We start from the raw sequence: 14,397 nt of genomic DNA, 5'->3' as shown, positions 1-14,397 counted from the left end.
CCTCTGTGCCCCTCTCTCTGCCACTCCCCTGCTTGCTCTATTTCTCAAAAAGTAAAACATTTTAAAATAAAAGGGGGAAGAAAACATCATGCAGGGCGATGAAAGCTTCAACAAAGTATATTAAAGTCCTTAGAGATAAGATACTGCAACCATGGAATGTGGTCTTAATTTAAAAAAAAAAAAAAAAAAAGGAACAGAGAATCAACTTGGAAATCTTCCATTAGGGGAGATCAAAAGACAAGAAAATGGGGTTGGTAAGGACAGAAAAAATAAGAAAAACAGAGATAGGTCCAGATCCAATACCTGAAGAACAGGAATTCCAGAAAGAAAAACCAGAAGAATAAGGAAAGGAAATCATTAACAAATAATTCAAGAAAGTTTCCCAGTAATGCCAGGAGTGAAGGTTAAGAGTCCATTCTGAAAGGCTCAACAACAGCCTGGCAAGTGCATGAAAACAGACCTCTGCCAAGGCCTGTCACTGAAATTTCAGAACCCTGGCGACAAAAGGGAGAAGGAGTCATATACAAAGACTCTCAGAACTCAGAATGGCTTCAGATTCTTCTAACAGCAACACTAGGTGAAAAGTAATGCCTTCAAAATTCTAAAGGAAAATATATTCCAAACTAGAACTTCACACCTGATCAAGTATGAGAACGAGACATTTTCAGACATGCAATTCTTTCAAACTACTTCCCATGCACCCCTTTTACTGCAAGCACTCTATCAAAATGGGGTATTAAACCAAGGGGAAGAGGTTACACAGAAAACAGGGGATTCAGCAGGAGAGAGCTCACAATGACAGCAATATATTAGGCACAAGGGAGAACCAGTTCAGATTGGACCAGGTCAAGAAATTGATAAAATAAACGATGTGTTATGCCCTTAGAGAACTCTGGGGTTGAATTAGTGACAAGTGGACAGAACACTAAGCTAATAACTAATAAAAATCCAAGAGGATTATTAATTCTAGGGAAAAGAAAGTTCTGCAGGAAGGTAACCTAGTTCACTATGTAGCTCAGCTGTGATTTAAATACCCAGTCGTGGGGCCCCTGGGTCTCAGTCGGTTAAGCGTCCGACTTCGACTCAGGTCACGATCTCGCGGTCCGTGAGTTTGAGCCCCGTGTTGGGCTCTGGGCTGATGGCTCGGAGCCTGGAGCCTGCTTCTGATTCTGTGTCTCCCTCTCTCTCTGCCCCTCCCCCGTTCATGCTCTGTCTCTGTCTCAAAAATAAATAAAACATTAAAAAAAAAATTTAAATACCCAGTCGTAACGCAAACACTTAATATGATTGAACTAGAATTCTATCAGGGAGATGGATGATGGGGAGTACATGCATGGTGGGCAAGAGGGAGAAAGAAGTCAAAAGATAATGCCTAAAATGGAAACATCAGTAAATAGCCAAGCACACGTTTATATTTGAGATATGGAGGCAAATACAAACTTATCAGCCAACAGCTGAAGGAGATACTGTGAAGCAGGGAAAATGGGGAAGAGCAGATAGGATAGGAGGGCTGCTGTTTTAATAAACAGCAGCCCTGTTTATTAAAGGTTTTAATAAACCTTTATTAAAGGTTTATTAAAGGTTTATTGAGGTTTTAATAAACCTCACAAAACGTTTTGCTCTTTCAATGCAAAACAATTGATATTCTTCCTAAAATGTAGGAATACAAAGCTGTTTTACAAACATATTTTGTTAACGTATTTTTTTCAGATTTATTGTGAAAACAGAATCACAGGGGAACCTGGGTAGCTCAGTTGGGTTGTCTGACTAGATTTTGGCTCAGGTCATGATCTTGCAGTTCGTGGGTTTAAGCCCCGCATGGCGCTCCATGCTGACAGTACAGAGCCTGCTTGGGATGCTCACTCTCTCTCAAAAAAAAAAAAAAAAAAAAAAAAAAGCAACAAATGGAACTGCCTTACTTTTTCAGGATCTAGACAGAATTTCAGCTAGTTTTTACTATGTAGAATCATGCAACACTGGTATTCCTCCATGGTTCCCAATGTAAACCACATCCACTCAGCTTTTCAGATCCAGGATGCAATTCATTAGTGTTAATTAAGTATAATGTGTTACTAAAGTCTTCCTATAAAAGTATAATTTAAGTAGTACCGTACTGACCTATTCCAGTCGAGGATATCAAAATGTGGTCTCAGATCTACTGAAACAGATTTACCTGGCAAGGGCATTGCTTAATATGCAGATTCCTGGGCCCTATTCCAGACTAATTCGCCAGCAATCTCTAAGGGTGGGGCCTTGGAATCTTCCTAACAAGATCCCTAAACTGATAATGAAATCTACAGCTCTTACTCACTATATTAGTAATTCAATAGGGTCATTAATAATAAGCCAATAAATCAATGCCTGCAAACCAAGGTCACGAGCAGGGAAGAGGGAATTTATACAGGGTAGTAGATATCACAATGTCCAGAATTCCACTTACAAACACTTCAGAGAAATTCTGCTCCATCCACATGCAACTCCACATACGAGTTTCTTTCCTTACCAGAAACGACACATTAACTTTTGGTCAAATTTAAAACAAATGAACTCTGGGGCGCCTGGGTGGCGCAGTCGGTTAAGCGTCCGACTTCAGCCAGGTCACGATCTCGCGGTCCGTGAGTTCGAGCCCCGCGTCAGGCTCTGGGCTGATGGCTCGGAGCCTGGAGCCTGTTTCCGATTCTGTGTCTCCCTCTCTCTCTGCCCCTCCCCCGTTCATGCTCTGTCTCTCTCTGTCCCAAAAATAAAATAAAAAACGTTGGAAAAAAAAAATTTTTTTTTTAAAAATAAAAAAAAAATAAAACAAATGAACTCTGATGCTAAGTGAAATAAGCCATACAGAGAAAGACAGTTACCATATGGTTTCACTCTTATGTGGATCCTGAGAAACGTAACAGAAACCCATGGGGGAGGGGAAGGAAAAAAAAAAAAAAAAGAGGTTAGAGTGGGAGAGAGCCAAAGCATAAGAGACTGTTAAAAAACTGAGAACAAACTGAGGGTTGATGGGGGGTGGGAGGGAGGGCAGGGTGGGTGATGGGTATTGAGGAGGGCACCTTTTGGGATGAGCACTGGGTGTTGTATGGAAACCAATTTGACAGTAAATTTCATATATTAAAAAATAAAAAATAAAAAAAAATAAAACAAATGAACTCTAAACTCTGTTCACATTAAGTTCATTTGAAATGGCCCCCAGTCTAGGAGCCCCTCTGCTGAGGCAGCACAGCCTACAGGGCCACCAGCACACTTCATCCAAATGTGTCACAAGAGCTAGGGGTGCTGAAGCCAAGAGGCACAGGGGCTGCTCTGGGGGATGGGTCTCTGAAACCTTATTTATGCACCTGCAGTATCTAACCAACAATCTGAATCTTGTTCCTTAGGAGTTCTTTTATTACAGGAATAACACAAGGTCTGTTACATCATGGTAGTGCCACAATTATAAGACAAGGCTTGTTAGAAAATCCCTACTTGAGGGGTGCCTGGGTGACTCGGTTAAGCAACCGACTCTTCATTTCAACTCACGTTGTGATCTCACGATTCATGGGATTGAGCCCCGCATCAGGCTCTGTGCTGACAGTGTGAAGCCTGCTTGGGATTCTCCCTCTCTGCTCCTCCCTCGCTCTCTCTCTCACAAACTTTAAAAAAAAATAAGAAAAAGGAAATCCTTACTTGATGCCTGGTCAACAGATGTGCTGGATTTTCTTCTTCCTCTTTTATTACTCAAACGATGTGTCCCATGAGCAATGTGCACTGCAAGGGCAATCAGTCCCTTTTCCTCTTAGTAGCTTTTGCTGAAGCTCATCCTATACTGAACCCCTGACAAGACCTCTTTTCAGCATTTGACTTCCAATTTCTGTGTTTCTGTCAGTTACTTGCTTTGCATACTTTGTCCTTTCTACCTCTGCTACATTAAAAACTATGGTTGTGCTAATGCATGCTAAGATGCTCTGATAAATGCGTAAGAATCTGTCCCCGCAAATCACCACAAAACCGGTTATGAAGCCAGTGTAGTAGGCATCAATGTTGGCCACTAGGACTCCCCGAATTATCTTTTAAGATGAGATTACATTTGCCAAATGCTGAACCACTAGGGCTTCCAGCCTACAAAGATCAGAATGGTGGACTTTTTCTTTGCCCAGAACCACCCATGCTGTGTTGTTCAAGCTGAGCTGATGACATCTCCACAAAGGTTACCTGAACAAAGCACCGTACAAGTGCCTGTGTCTAAAGACCAACAAGACCGTCTGTGTGTTCTTAGAGTTTTTCCATGGGTTTAACCGGCAACTGGCCTGGAACAGCAGCTTAAACTCTTATCAATAACTATGTGATTTCAAAGTACTAGCATTCTCCCAGGACACCTTCCAGGGTGTCAAAACTTAACTTGCTGCCAAAGCAAACAGAACACAAACTCCAAAATGAACAGACAGTCCTTATTTTTTCAAAAACAAAACAAAACAAACAATCACCACCATATTTATTTAGTTTAACATTTCCTCTGCTCTAAAGAGAAAGATGTCAAAAGAAAACCTAGAACATATACATAAGCATACACCCCCCTGAACCCAGACAACCTAAGGGAAAAAATAACGACAAAGTTCAGTTCAACAGATAAATTTATCTTCGCTTCTGGAAGATGTTTCCACGCCCCATTCCACGTCCTCTTCCTCTTGCAGCCACTGAAAGGTAGGAAAGAAAGGAAAAGGCCAGGTCAGTGAAGTCAGTGAAGTCAGTGAGTGCTCATGCCACAGAACAACCAGAGCCCTTCCTTGGACACTGACACAGGAAAGGGCCTGGAAGGCCACCTAGTCCAACACCATGCCCACCACATGTCATTTCCCCATTGCCTGGGGACTGACGCCTGACATCAGAGCTGGAGGGTGCACCAAACTCCTGCCTTCCAATCCAGTCCTGCTCTCAACAAGAGGCCAGGAGTCAGTGTGTTGAAAGCTAAGGTGGTTTGGGAAGCAAGTGTGAGAACCAAAGAAAAGATGAATTCCCAGAGCTGGCCTAGGGTGAGGTAATAACACATGACAGATGAATTTAATTCACACTTAAAATTCTGAAACAAATGCTAAACATCTGTTAAATCTGGGTGGCAGGTTTTTTTTTTTTTGAGCTACCCTGAAATATAAAACGTTTCGTAATAGCAAAGCAAAACCACACCCCATAAGGACATAGACATAATAAGCTGCTGTTGTCTATGACCCCAAGAGTTCTAGGAGAGAACCAGTGGCTTTGAAGGACACGTGAAAATATTCTGATGGCTGCTAATCGGAGTCTCACCCCTCTTCCCACTTATAGAGCTTGGAGCCGACCTGAAGAGGGAAGGAAGTCACCCAAGAACCCAGCGACAAGCTGATGGGACTACAGCAAGGGACTGGCAGCACAGATGACCCAGGCAGAGGCCAATGGGCCTGGGTAAACTCACTGCCACGTGCCTTCTAGTGCACAACTACTGGGCTGAACTTTTGTTAGAGAAGGTGGTGTAGTTATACAGTGACAATGAGGGCAGGCCTCCCTGAGAAAGCAGAGAGAAAAAGCAGTTCTAGTAAGAAAGCCAGTATTCCTGAAAACCATTCCTTCACCAGGACAAAGGTCCAGAGCTTCTGGTTCTACCTGCCCACAAATGCCACTTACCTAGGAAGGGCAAGGAGATTCTCTGATCAGCTTTTTTGAAGGACATTTTAAAGGATTGCTCTTACATCTTTAAACTCAAAAGCTACCTCATATATAAAATATGCATAGCAACAAAAGCACTGATGGAGAATCCAGTGACTTTCCTGCACTATAAATCTTTCTACTGACATACATTTTCTAACGAATACACTTGCTTTCTAGATAATCATCATGGCAGAGCTTTTCATGGACCCAAACATAAAACCTCTGACTAGGCTGACCTAAAAGAAAGGCCAGACTAAGGAAGGTCACTGGGTCACTGGGGACATGCTGAAAGGAAGGATTTATTTTCAAATACAAGAATATTCGAAAACAGAAGTTCAGTCCCTTTAATGGGTAAAGATGGCTTAAAACTGCTTATTTCTTATATGAAAATGGATTCCTATCATCAGCATTTCCCCCCATGCATACTGGGTGTCAACAAACACCCCCAGCTTCTCTGGGAACTGTTGCCCCACTGTTTCAGAAGTCAGCTAATCCAAACTACAGTGCCCCTGCTCAGCAAACTAGGTAAGAGCAAGCTTCCCCCAAACTCTTTGGACAGAATTTCTGGAAACAAAGGGCCTCCCAGAAATTCATTATAGGAGACTTATCTACTCTCTCATTTAAGATAGGAGTCCCCTTCCTTTTTCTAAGGAGGCACTTTGGATTTTGAATAAGCCTTAAGAATGTGATCAGGTGAGGCAAGACAGAGAAGGTGAGATAAAGCCCCCAGATCTTCACAGGTGTGGGCCCCAAGCCTGCAGGGTGACAGATGTAGACATGGCTGAAGTTGAAGTCCACCCTATGCCCAGGCAATTAACAGGGCCCTTTCCTAAAACATACATGACAAACACATATGTTAAAACCAGTGCATGAGGAGCACATACCTTGGGCCTTCAGAATAGCAGCTTTTCCCCGGCCAGCCCCTGAGCCTTGGTTTTTATTTTTCATGCTCTTTAACATGGGCGCATTTTTCAGCATGTCAGGCAAAATGAGAAAGCGGATCTTGCTGCCACGGATGTACACCTGCTCCAGCTGTGCCACTCGGCCGTCTCTGTATGTAACTGTGATGTTGGACATCTGGAAGGGAATCAGTAAGGGCCAACAGCATGAGCAGAGAACAAGGACACACAAAGAGGGGGAGCCTTGGGTGGTGGGAGGGCAAGTCCAGAAACGCACAAACTAACATCATGAAATGAAGGAGCCAGGCAAAGCCAGGGAAATAGGAGGACCTACGACGTGTGCGAGGGACTGTGCAAAGAACTTCACATATAGATCCTCATAGCACCTCCAGGATAGGTATGAGTATTCCCAATTTTACAGATAAAAAAAACAAAAAAAAAAAAACCAAAAACACACACAAAACTAAAGCACTTGTCTAAAGTCCAACAGCCAGAATGAAAGGATCCAGACTCAAACCCAGTTGGCCTGACTCCAGAGCCCTAACTGCTATACTGCCTCCCCTGCCAGCATGTGAAGGGCTCTCAATGGTAAAAAAAAAAAACTATAATTTAAACAGCTCTGAACTGCCTGTCCAAACTGTGTCCTCTCTTGCATCTGTCCGGCACACAGATTGCAAAGGGACCATGAAGGTCATGAGTGTGCACCAGAGGCAGCTCTTACCCTCCCAGACTGCATATTCAACAAGGCAAAATAGAGCCTCTTTAGCTTCAGTGACTAGGAATGGAGAAGTATAGGTGGTGATGCCTGTATGAAGGGTCCAGAATAATGGGGAAGGTGTGAGGCAAGAGCCTGCACTGAGAGACACAACACTTGGGCACCAACCCATAGGACACGAGAACTGGAGCAGAGCAAGGGGACAGGGGACAGAGTCATCACCATGGAGACTATGGGGGTCACTCAAGTTTGTGGAAAGAGGGAGGGTGGACAGGGTTAAGGCAGCACATTGGAAAGATCAATATGCCAACATGCACAAGCTATGGGATGGAGAGACAGGGACCCTAGAGGGGAAACCACATGGCAGACTGGCTTGGCATAGAAGGGTGCCACAAACCTGCCAGTGCCAACCTTAACAGATACGATGTTTCCCACAAAAAGTAGCTTATTTTGAATCTTTTGGATCGAAGAGTATTATAATTTATTCAGTATAGGTCAAAGCCCACAGTGTAAAGAGAGATGCTGTCTCCCAGATTTCTGACTGGTTTGTTGCCACCTTTACATTCCTTTTCAAGTGCTAACTGGCCACCCAGCCTCTGCAAGAACATCCAGGGTGAAAAAAGAGTAACAACACTCTAGGGCCATCCTGCTAAATCTGTGCAGTGGAACAGTTTACAGAACTTCAACCCACTGCCCCTGTTCCATCCTCAGGGGTAACAGGTCTCAAGTTTCCCATAAATCTTCTGTTCCAGGCTCAACATCCCCAGTTTCTTAACAAATTCCCACACAGGTTCTAAATCCTTGCCATCCTGTTCTTGCCTTGAAGAATACCATAACCTCTGATGTCACAAATGAACACCAGGGATGGTTAAACTACTTGAGAAACCTGGGTCTGACCCAGGCTCACAAATACCAGACACGCCCATGACTCTGGAGCAGACAGAATAGGACTGAGAACCTATATTTGAGAACTGGCCCTGCCGTTTGTTAGAAATGTTACTCTGGGTAAGTCTCCAGGTTCAGTTCACTCATCCACAAAGGGAGGAAAATACAACATAACAAAGCCAACTTTTACGGAGCACTTATTAGTGTCCCAGGCAATTTCACATCATAACTCAAATAAATCACACAATTCTACAAGATGGATACCATCATCATCTCCACTAGAGAGATGAAGCAGCACAGCCACAGAGGCAGGTCTGTCCCCAGAGGCCACACCTTTACCCACTCTATTCTCCTGCCTAAGGTCACACTGCCCCTGTGTGGCCTGGACAGAACCTGAATTCAGGTCTATCTAACTCTAAACTCACACTCTTCAACGATACATCAGATCACCACTTACTTCCTCCAATAATTAAGGAACAAGTCAAATGAGACAAATATGTCTAAATGATGTCCCTATTACCTAGTATATATTAGAAACTCAGTAAATAATGAATCTAAATGACAGTTAAGACATCTATTTTGGAGGCTGTGCTATTGCTAAGCTACTTCTCCAGCACATCCCAGTACATCTCACCCATTCCTTTGTCAAAACCTCCCCAACCCACTTTGAAAATCCCCGACAGAGGGTGTTCTGTAAGACCAACAAGACAAACTGTCCTGGCTGAAGCAGGAAAGGGTCCAGCATCAACTGACTCCTATGACAACCCTAATAATGACCAGGTCGGCTACTGCTCTCATGCACCCCCTGCAGCACCCACAAAGAAATGGCTGCACTGTTATAAAGCCCCACAGTCTCGCCCACCCACACAGCTTGTTAATAAGCCTGAGCTATGTTGGCATCACAAGCCAAAGGCAACAACTTGAGTGAACTAAGTTTCAGTGAAAGTCAGGCAGAAACACCTACCTTACTCAACTTTCCCAAACAGCCACATGAAACACAGGTAGCATAAACCAGGTCCCTAATTGAAATGACATCTTGGGAGAGAGATCTTAGTACAGTCAAAATTGTGGGAATTTCCTCACACATCCAGGTCCAAGGGGAAAGCAATGTTGGGGTGCCTTGGGGTCACTGATCACAATATCCGTGTTGTGGGACACATAGCAAGCACTCAACAAGTGTCTGGTCCCCTCCTCCACTCTCCCCTCCCCTACCATTAATAGCAGAGCCTCCCTCTTTTGTTCTGATCCCTTCTACTCAACTTCCTGCCTGAATCTGACACTCCTAGAGGCAACAGGCTCTAGCAGGTTTACTCTACACCTCATCTTCAGAAACTGTGGTTAAGACCAGAGATCTGGGGCTAAGAGGTACAGGTTTAGATCTGCTTCTTCCATGTTTGGTCACTCTGGGCATCTGGAAGCTTGTCCTCAGAGAAGTCCTGCGAAAGATCTATTGCACATAAAAACACTACCATAGCACCTGGTATAGAATAAATGAATGGAAGCTTCTGGTACTATTAAGCACACAGCCTTCTGGAGACAGGTCCCAGCTTGACAAGTTAAACTAAGACTTTTAAAATATTTAATAGTACCCAGATCTTGGTTTTTAAATTTTACTCCCAACCAAAAAGAAACCAAACCTACCTGAAGAACTGGCTGATTAAGAGTTGGGATAGGGAAGTAAAAGATGAGCCTGTAACATACATCTTGTTCTGGAAGGTTAAGTACATGCTCTCCCAAAATGGCCAGGACACACTAAAAGGAGCCAGCTTCTGGACCAATTTGGGATAATTCAAGCAAAGCAATGACAGTAACAGATTATAATCCATTTAATGAAACAGAAACCCATAAACAGAAACTGATAATAAATGGATAAACGGGGGATAAGGAAAGGCTCTTCCATACAGTAGACCTCGTAAATAAAGAATGATGGAGTTAAAAACAAAAACCATTCTTTTGCAACCATCATAGTACAAAGATTCAAGCATCTTCATTCAAGAATCCTCACTGAATGCTAAATGGGGGGGGTGGAGGTGCCAATGAGAAACCGAATACACACGGTATTTATTTAAAGAATCTCCCCCACAAAATTCTCATTAGTTGCAAAACGAGAAAAGAATATACAGTGGAGAGACCACAAGACACCTCACCCAAATGATCAAGGTTAACATCACCAATAAAGGGCAAACAGGTGTTTGGGCCTCCAAGTGACACCCTGAGAAGGAGAAATCACACAGTAACAGCCAAAACAAACAAACAAACAAACAAAAAAAAACCCAAATGTAATGAGAAAACACCAGAGAAACTCCAATTAAAAGACATTCTAAAACAAGTAACTGGCCCTATTCTTCAAAAACATCAATGCTGTGAAAAGCAAAAGCAGAGGAACTGTCCCAGACAAAAGAAGCACAAAGCAAGCTAATAACTAAGAGCAGTATGTGATCCTGAACTGAACAGTACACAGAGGAAAATACTGTATGTACAGATTACATCTAGATAAATAGTTTTTCCTTCTAGTTAGACAACTAGGTATCTGAAGAAATTCCCAAACACACTGCATTCAGAAATTTCAAGAACTTCCTGATATTAACTCTAGGCAGTTGGCTAATGACAATCATGTGAGGGCTTCTTTCAGGTTATCATTTTTACACGAAGAACTCATGCACAGGCCATTATCCTACAGACCATTATGCCATAGTGTGGGGAGGGCGGGGGGGAGTTGAACAGTCCAGTCAGTGATGGGGTGGTCATGCCAAAGTCCCCAAAGCATTATTTCAGCTCCTGCAGTCTCTGAACTCTATCACCTTCTCTCACCAAGATTTCCAGGAATTATGTTACTTTAAGAACAGTGAAGAAGCTCCTGGGTGGCTCAGTTGGTTAAGCGACCAACTTTGGCTCAGGTCATAATCTTGCAGTCCGTGAATTCAAGCCCTGCATCGGGCTCTGTGCTGACAGCTGGAGTCTGGAGCCTGCTTCAGATTCTGTGTCTCCCTCTCTTTCTGCCCCTCCCCCACTCATGCTCTGTCTCTCTCTCTCTCTCTCTGTCAAAAATAAATAAACATTAAAAAAAAAAAAAAGAACAGTGAAATTTTGGGTTTGACCGTTACCCTCCTATTTTTGGTTTTGGTCCTTTTATCAAGATATAATTTATATATAACATTGCCGAAGTTTAAGATACACAGTACACTGATTTGATAACATTTATATTGCAGTATGCCTGCTATGGTAGCATTAACTAACATTTCTATCATGTCACATAATTATCATTTCTTCTACAGATGAAAACTAGTAAGATCTAGTACCTTAGCAAATTTAATGTTTATGATACAGTTTTGCTGCCTATAATCACTATACTGTATATTAGAATGCCAGGATTTATTTATCTACTAACTGCATACCCTCTTATTTTTATTTAATATTATTTTTTAATTTATTTACTGAGAAAGAGTGAGCAGGGGAGGGGTAGAGAAGACAGGAAGGGGGAGAGCACAGAGCCTGATGAGGGGTTCAAACTCATGAACCATGAGATCATGATCTGAGCCGAAATCAAGAGTCTGATGTTAAACTGACTGAACCACCAAGTGTCCCTACATTCTTCTTTTTAAATAATATTTACTGTGCTTCATGATCATACACTTAACTCATACTTGTCATTTTTTTAAATGAAAAGAAATTTTCTTAAAAATTTTAATCCCATATAGGGCTGGTTCAGTTTGAAGAGCATGTGACTCCTGATCTGGGGGTCATAAGTTCAAGCCCTTTGTTGGTAGAGATTACTAAAAAAAAATAAATAAGAACTTTAAATAAAATTTTGTGTTTAGAGAGCGAGCAAGCACAACCAAGTGAGGCGGGGAGGGGCAGAGGGAGAGAATCTGAAGTAGCCCAGTGCAGTATGGACGCGGGCCTCAATCTCACAACCCTAAGATCATGACCTGAGCCAAAATCAAGAGGTGCTTAACTGAGCCACCCAAACACTCCAAACACCAAAAAAAATTTTTTTAACTTTCAAAAAAATTTTTACATTAGACAGAGAGAACGTACACATGTGCACACAAACTGGGAAGAGGGGAAGTGGGAGAGAGAATCTTAAGCAGGCTCTGCTGGAGCCCAACATGGGACAGGGCTCCATTCCATGACCCTGAGATCATGACCTGAGCTGAAATTAAGAGTCAGATGCTCAACAGACTGAGCCGCTAAAAAAAATTTTTTTAATCACATTTAATTCCCACCAAAAGAGAACTACTCACTTTGGTTTTCCTCAAAAACTTAATGCATTTTTATGTATCACTTATAATCTGGCTTTTATATTCATAAAACTGGGAACACATTGTGGAGATTTGTTTTCCCTGCTTATGTCAACAGCATTTTCCCATGATGTTAAATATTCTTCTATGTTCTTTGACTGGATGCATAATATTCTTTGTAATGTCCCCTAATTTGTTTACCATAATTTATTTAACTCATTAGAGATGTCTGTTGCTGGGGAGTCTGGGTGGCTCAGGTGGTTAAGCGTTAACTTCAGCTCAGGTCATGACCTCATACTTCGTGGGTTCAAGCCCCACATGGGGCTCTGTGCTGACAGCTGAAAGCCTGGAACCTGCTTCGGATTCTGTGTCTCCCTCTCTCTCTGCCCCCCTCCCCAACTCGTGCTCTGTCTCTCTCTCAAAAATAAGTAACACATTAAAAAAAAAAAAGGAAATGTCTGTTTTCAGGTTTCCATCATCAAAAATAGCACTGCAATATAAACCCCTGTCCACCATTTTTGATTTTTAGAAGCAGAATTAAAGCACCAAAGGTGCTTATTGCTTCTATATTGACATATGTTAAACATTTAACATATCTATACTTCTACTGGCAAACTAGTAAGGAACCCTTGGTAGAATTATTCATTTTATTTTGCCATCTTTTAAGTTTAGAAATTCTTATTGTTCCCCAATTTGCGTGTCTGATAATAAGGCCATTATTTTTAGATGTTAAATGTCCACTTCACATATTTTCTTCTGTTAATTAGCCATTTTTTGACTTGGGTCATCCACTTTTAATTGGAAAATTAACATTTCTACTGTAAAAGCTATTTATATGTTTAAATATAAACTTCCATCATAAAAAAATTATGAGATGCACTAAATGTCTGAATACGGACTGTTGCCGAGCTGGGAGAACCTGTCTAGCATTCACTAAGACTCTACAAAAGAACCTCTAGGGACCCCTCACACTGGATACCTAACAAAATCCAGCCATAAAAGTTGCCCCCCAAAGGTTACATAAATATAGATAGTCTATAAAATCAAAATGATGTGCTTATTTCAACTCATAATTCCTCACCTTAAACTCATTTTTTGTTTTTAGTATTTTACCAAGTATCTAACTAGAAAGGTTATTTCTTAAGAAATATATATTTTTTTACTTTGAAGAAAAATCCCCTTGTTCCCTCCTTAACATTTAATAAAGACAGGATGCTTCAAAACCACGGTTAAGTACACATAACCAAAAACAGAAACTTTCCCATTTGGGGGCCTCTGGCATTAAATCACCAGGCTGAGCAAGAGACAGGATCAGGTCCCATCTCTGCTACAAACAAAAATCAGCTCAAGACTACATGGAGAGCCACAGAGGCCTTTCTCACCCCATACACACAGGGCCAATAGAAGATGCTCGCAGCAGCACGTGCAGGGCTCTGTCACCCATAATGATGCCACAGCACTTGCTAGACGATCATGCCTGCCCTGCAGCTGTGGGGTACAGAAGAGAAGGACAAGGCTCCCAGCCTTTCCAGCCAAACCTTAGATGCCAAGAAGTATCTACACCCTCTGACCCTATGAGCACCATCTCAGGGAGCTCATCATAGGATTAGCGCTTGCATATGTTACATTTTCAATGTCAAATAAGGACTGTGGTAACAGGCTACATTAAAAATACCCAAGGAACCCAAAAAGAAGGTGTATTTTATTTTGTTTTGTTTTTTTTTTAATTTGTTTTAAATGCTTATTTATTTTTGAGAGAGAGAGAGAGAGAGTGAGTGGAGGAGAGCAGAGAGAGAGGGAGACACAGAATCCAAAGCAGGCTCCAGGCTCCGAATCATCAGTACAGAGCCCGACGCGGGGCTCGAACTCACGAGCCGTGAGATCATGACCTGAGCTGAAGTCGGACACTCAACTGACTGAGCCACCCAGGCGCCCCATTTTATTTTGTTTTTTAATGTTTATTTATTTTGAGAGAGAGAGACAGAGCGGGGGGGGGGGGGGG

At 42.2% G+C, this 14,397-nt stretch overlaps 1 protein-coding gene across 1 annotated transcript in view; it reads right to left on the bottom strand.

Annotated features, from left to right (window-relative positions):
- Positions 1-4,451: 4,451 nt before the first annotated feature.
- Positions 4,452-14,397, bottom strand: part of SNRPD3 (small nuclear ribonucleoprotein D3 polypeptide) — a 15,261-nt gene continuing 5,315 nt past the window's right edge. The window contains exons 3-4 of the mRNA XM_049619123.1: positions 6,540-6,732; positions 4,452-4,670 (exon numbers count right to left, since the gene is read on the bottom strand). Of these exons, the coding sequence (XP_049475080.1) occupies positions 4,609-4,670; positions 6,540-6,732 (255 nt within the window). The 3' untranslated portion in view covers positions 4,452-4,608. The remainder of the gene's footprint in view (positions 4,671-6,539; positions 6,733-14,397) is intronic.

Source organism: Panthera uncia (assembly GCF_023721935.1).
Source record: "Panthera uncia isolate 11264 chromosome D3 unlocalized genomic scaffold, Puncia_PCG_1.0 HiC_scaffold_8, whole genome shotgun sequence".
Classification (NCBI taxonomy): domain Eukaryota; kingdom Metazoa; phylum Chordata; class Mammalia; order Carnivora; family Felidae; genus Panthera; species Panthera uncia.
This window is presented reverse-complemented; position numbering and strand designations above follow the sequence as displayed.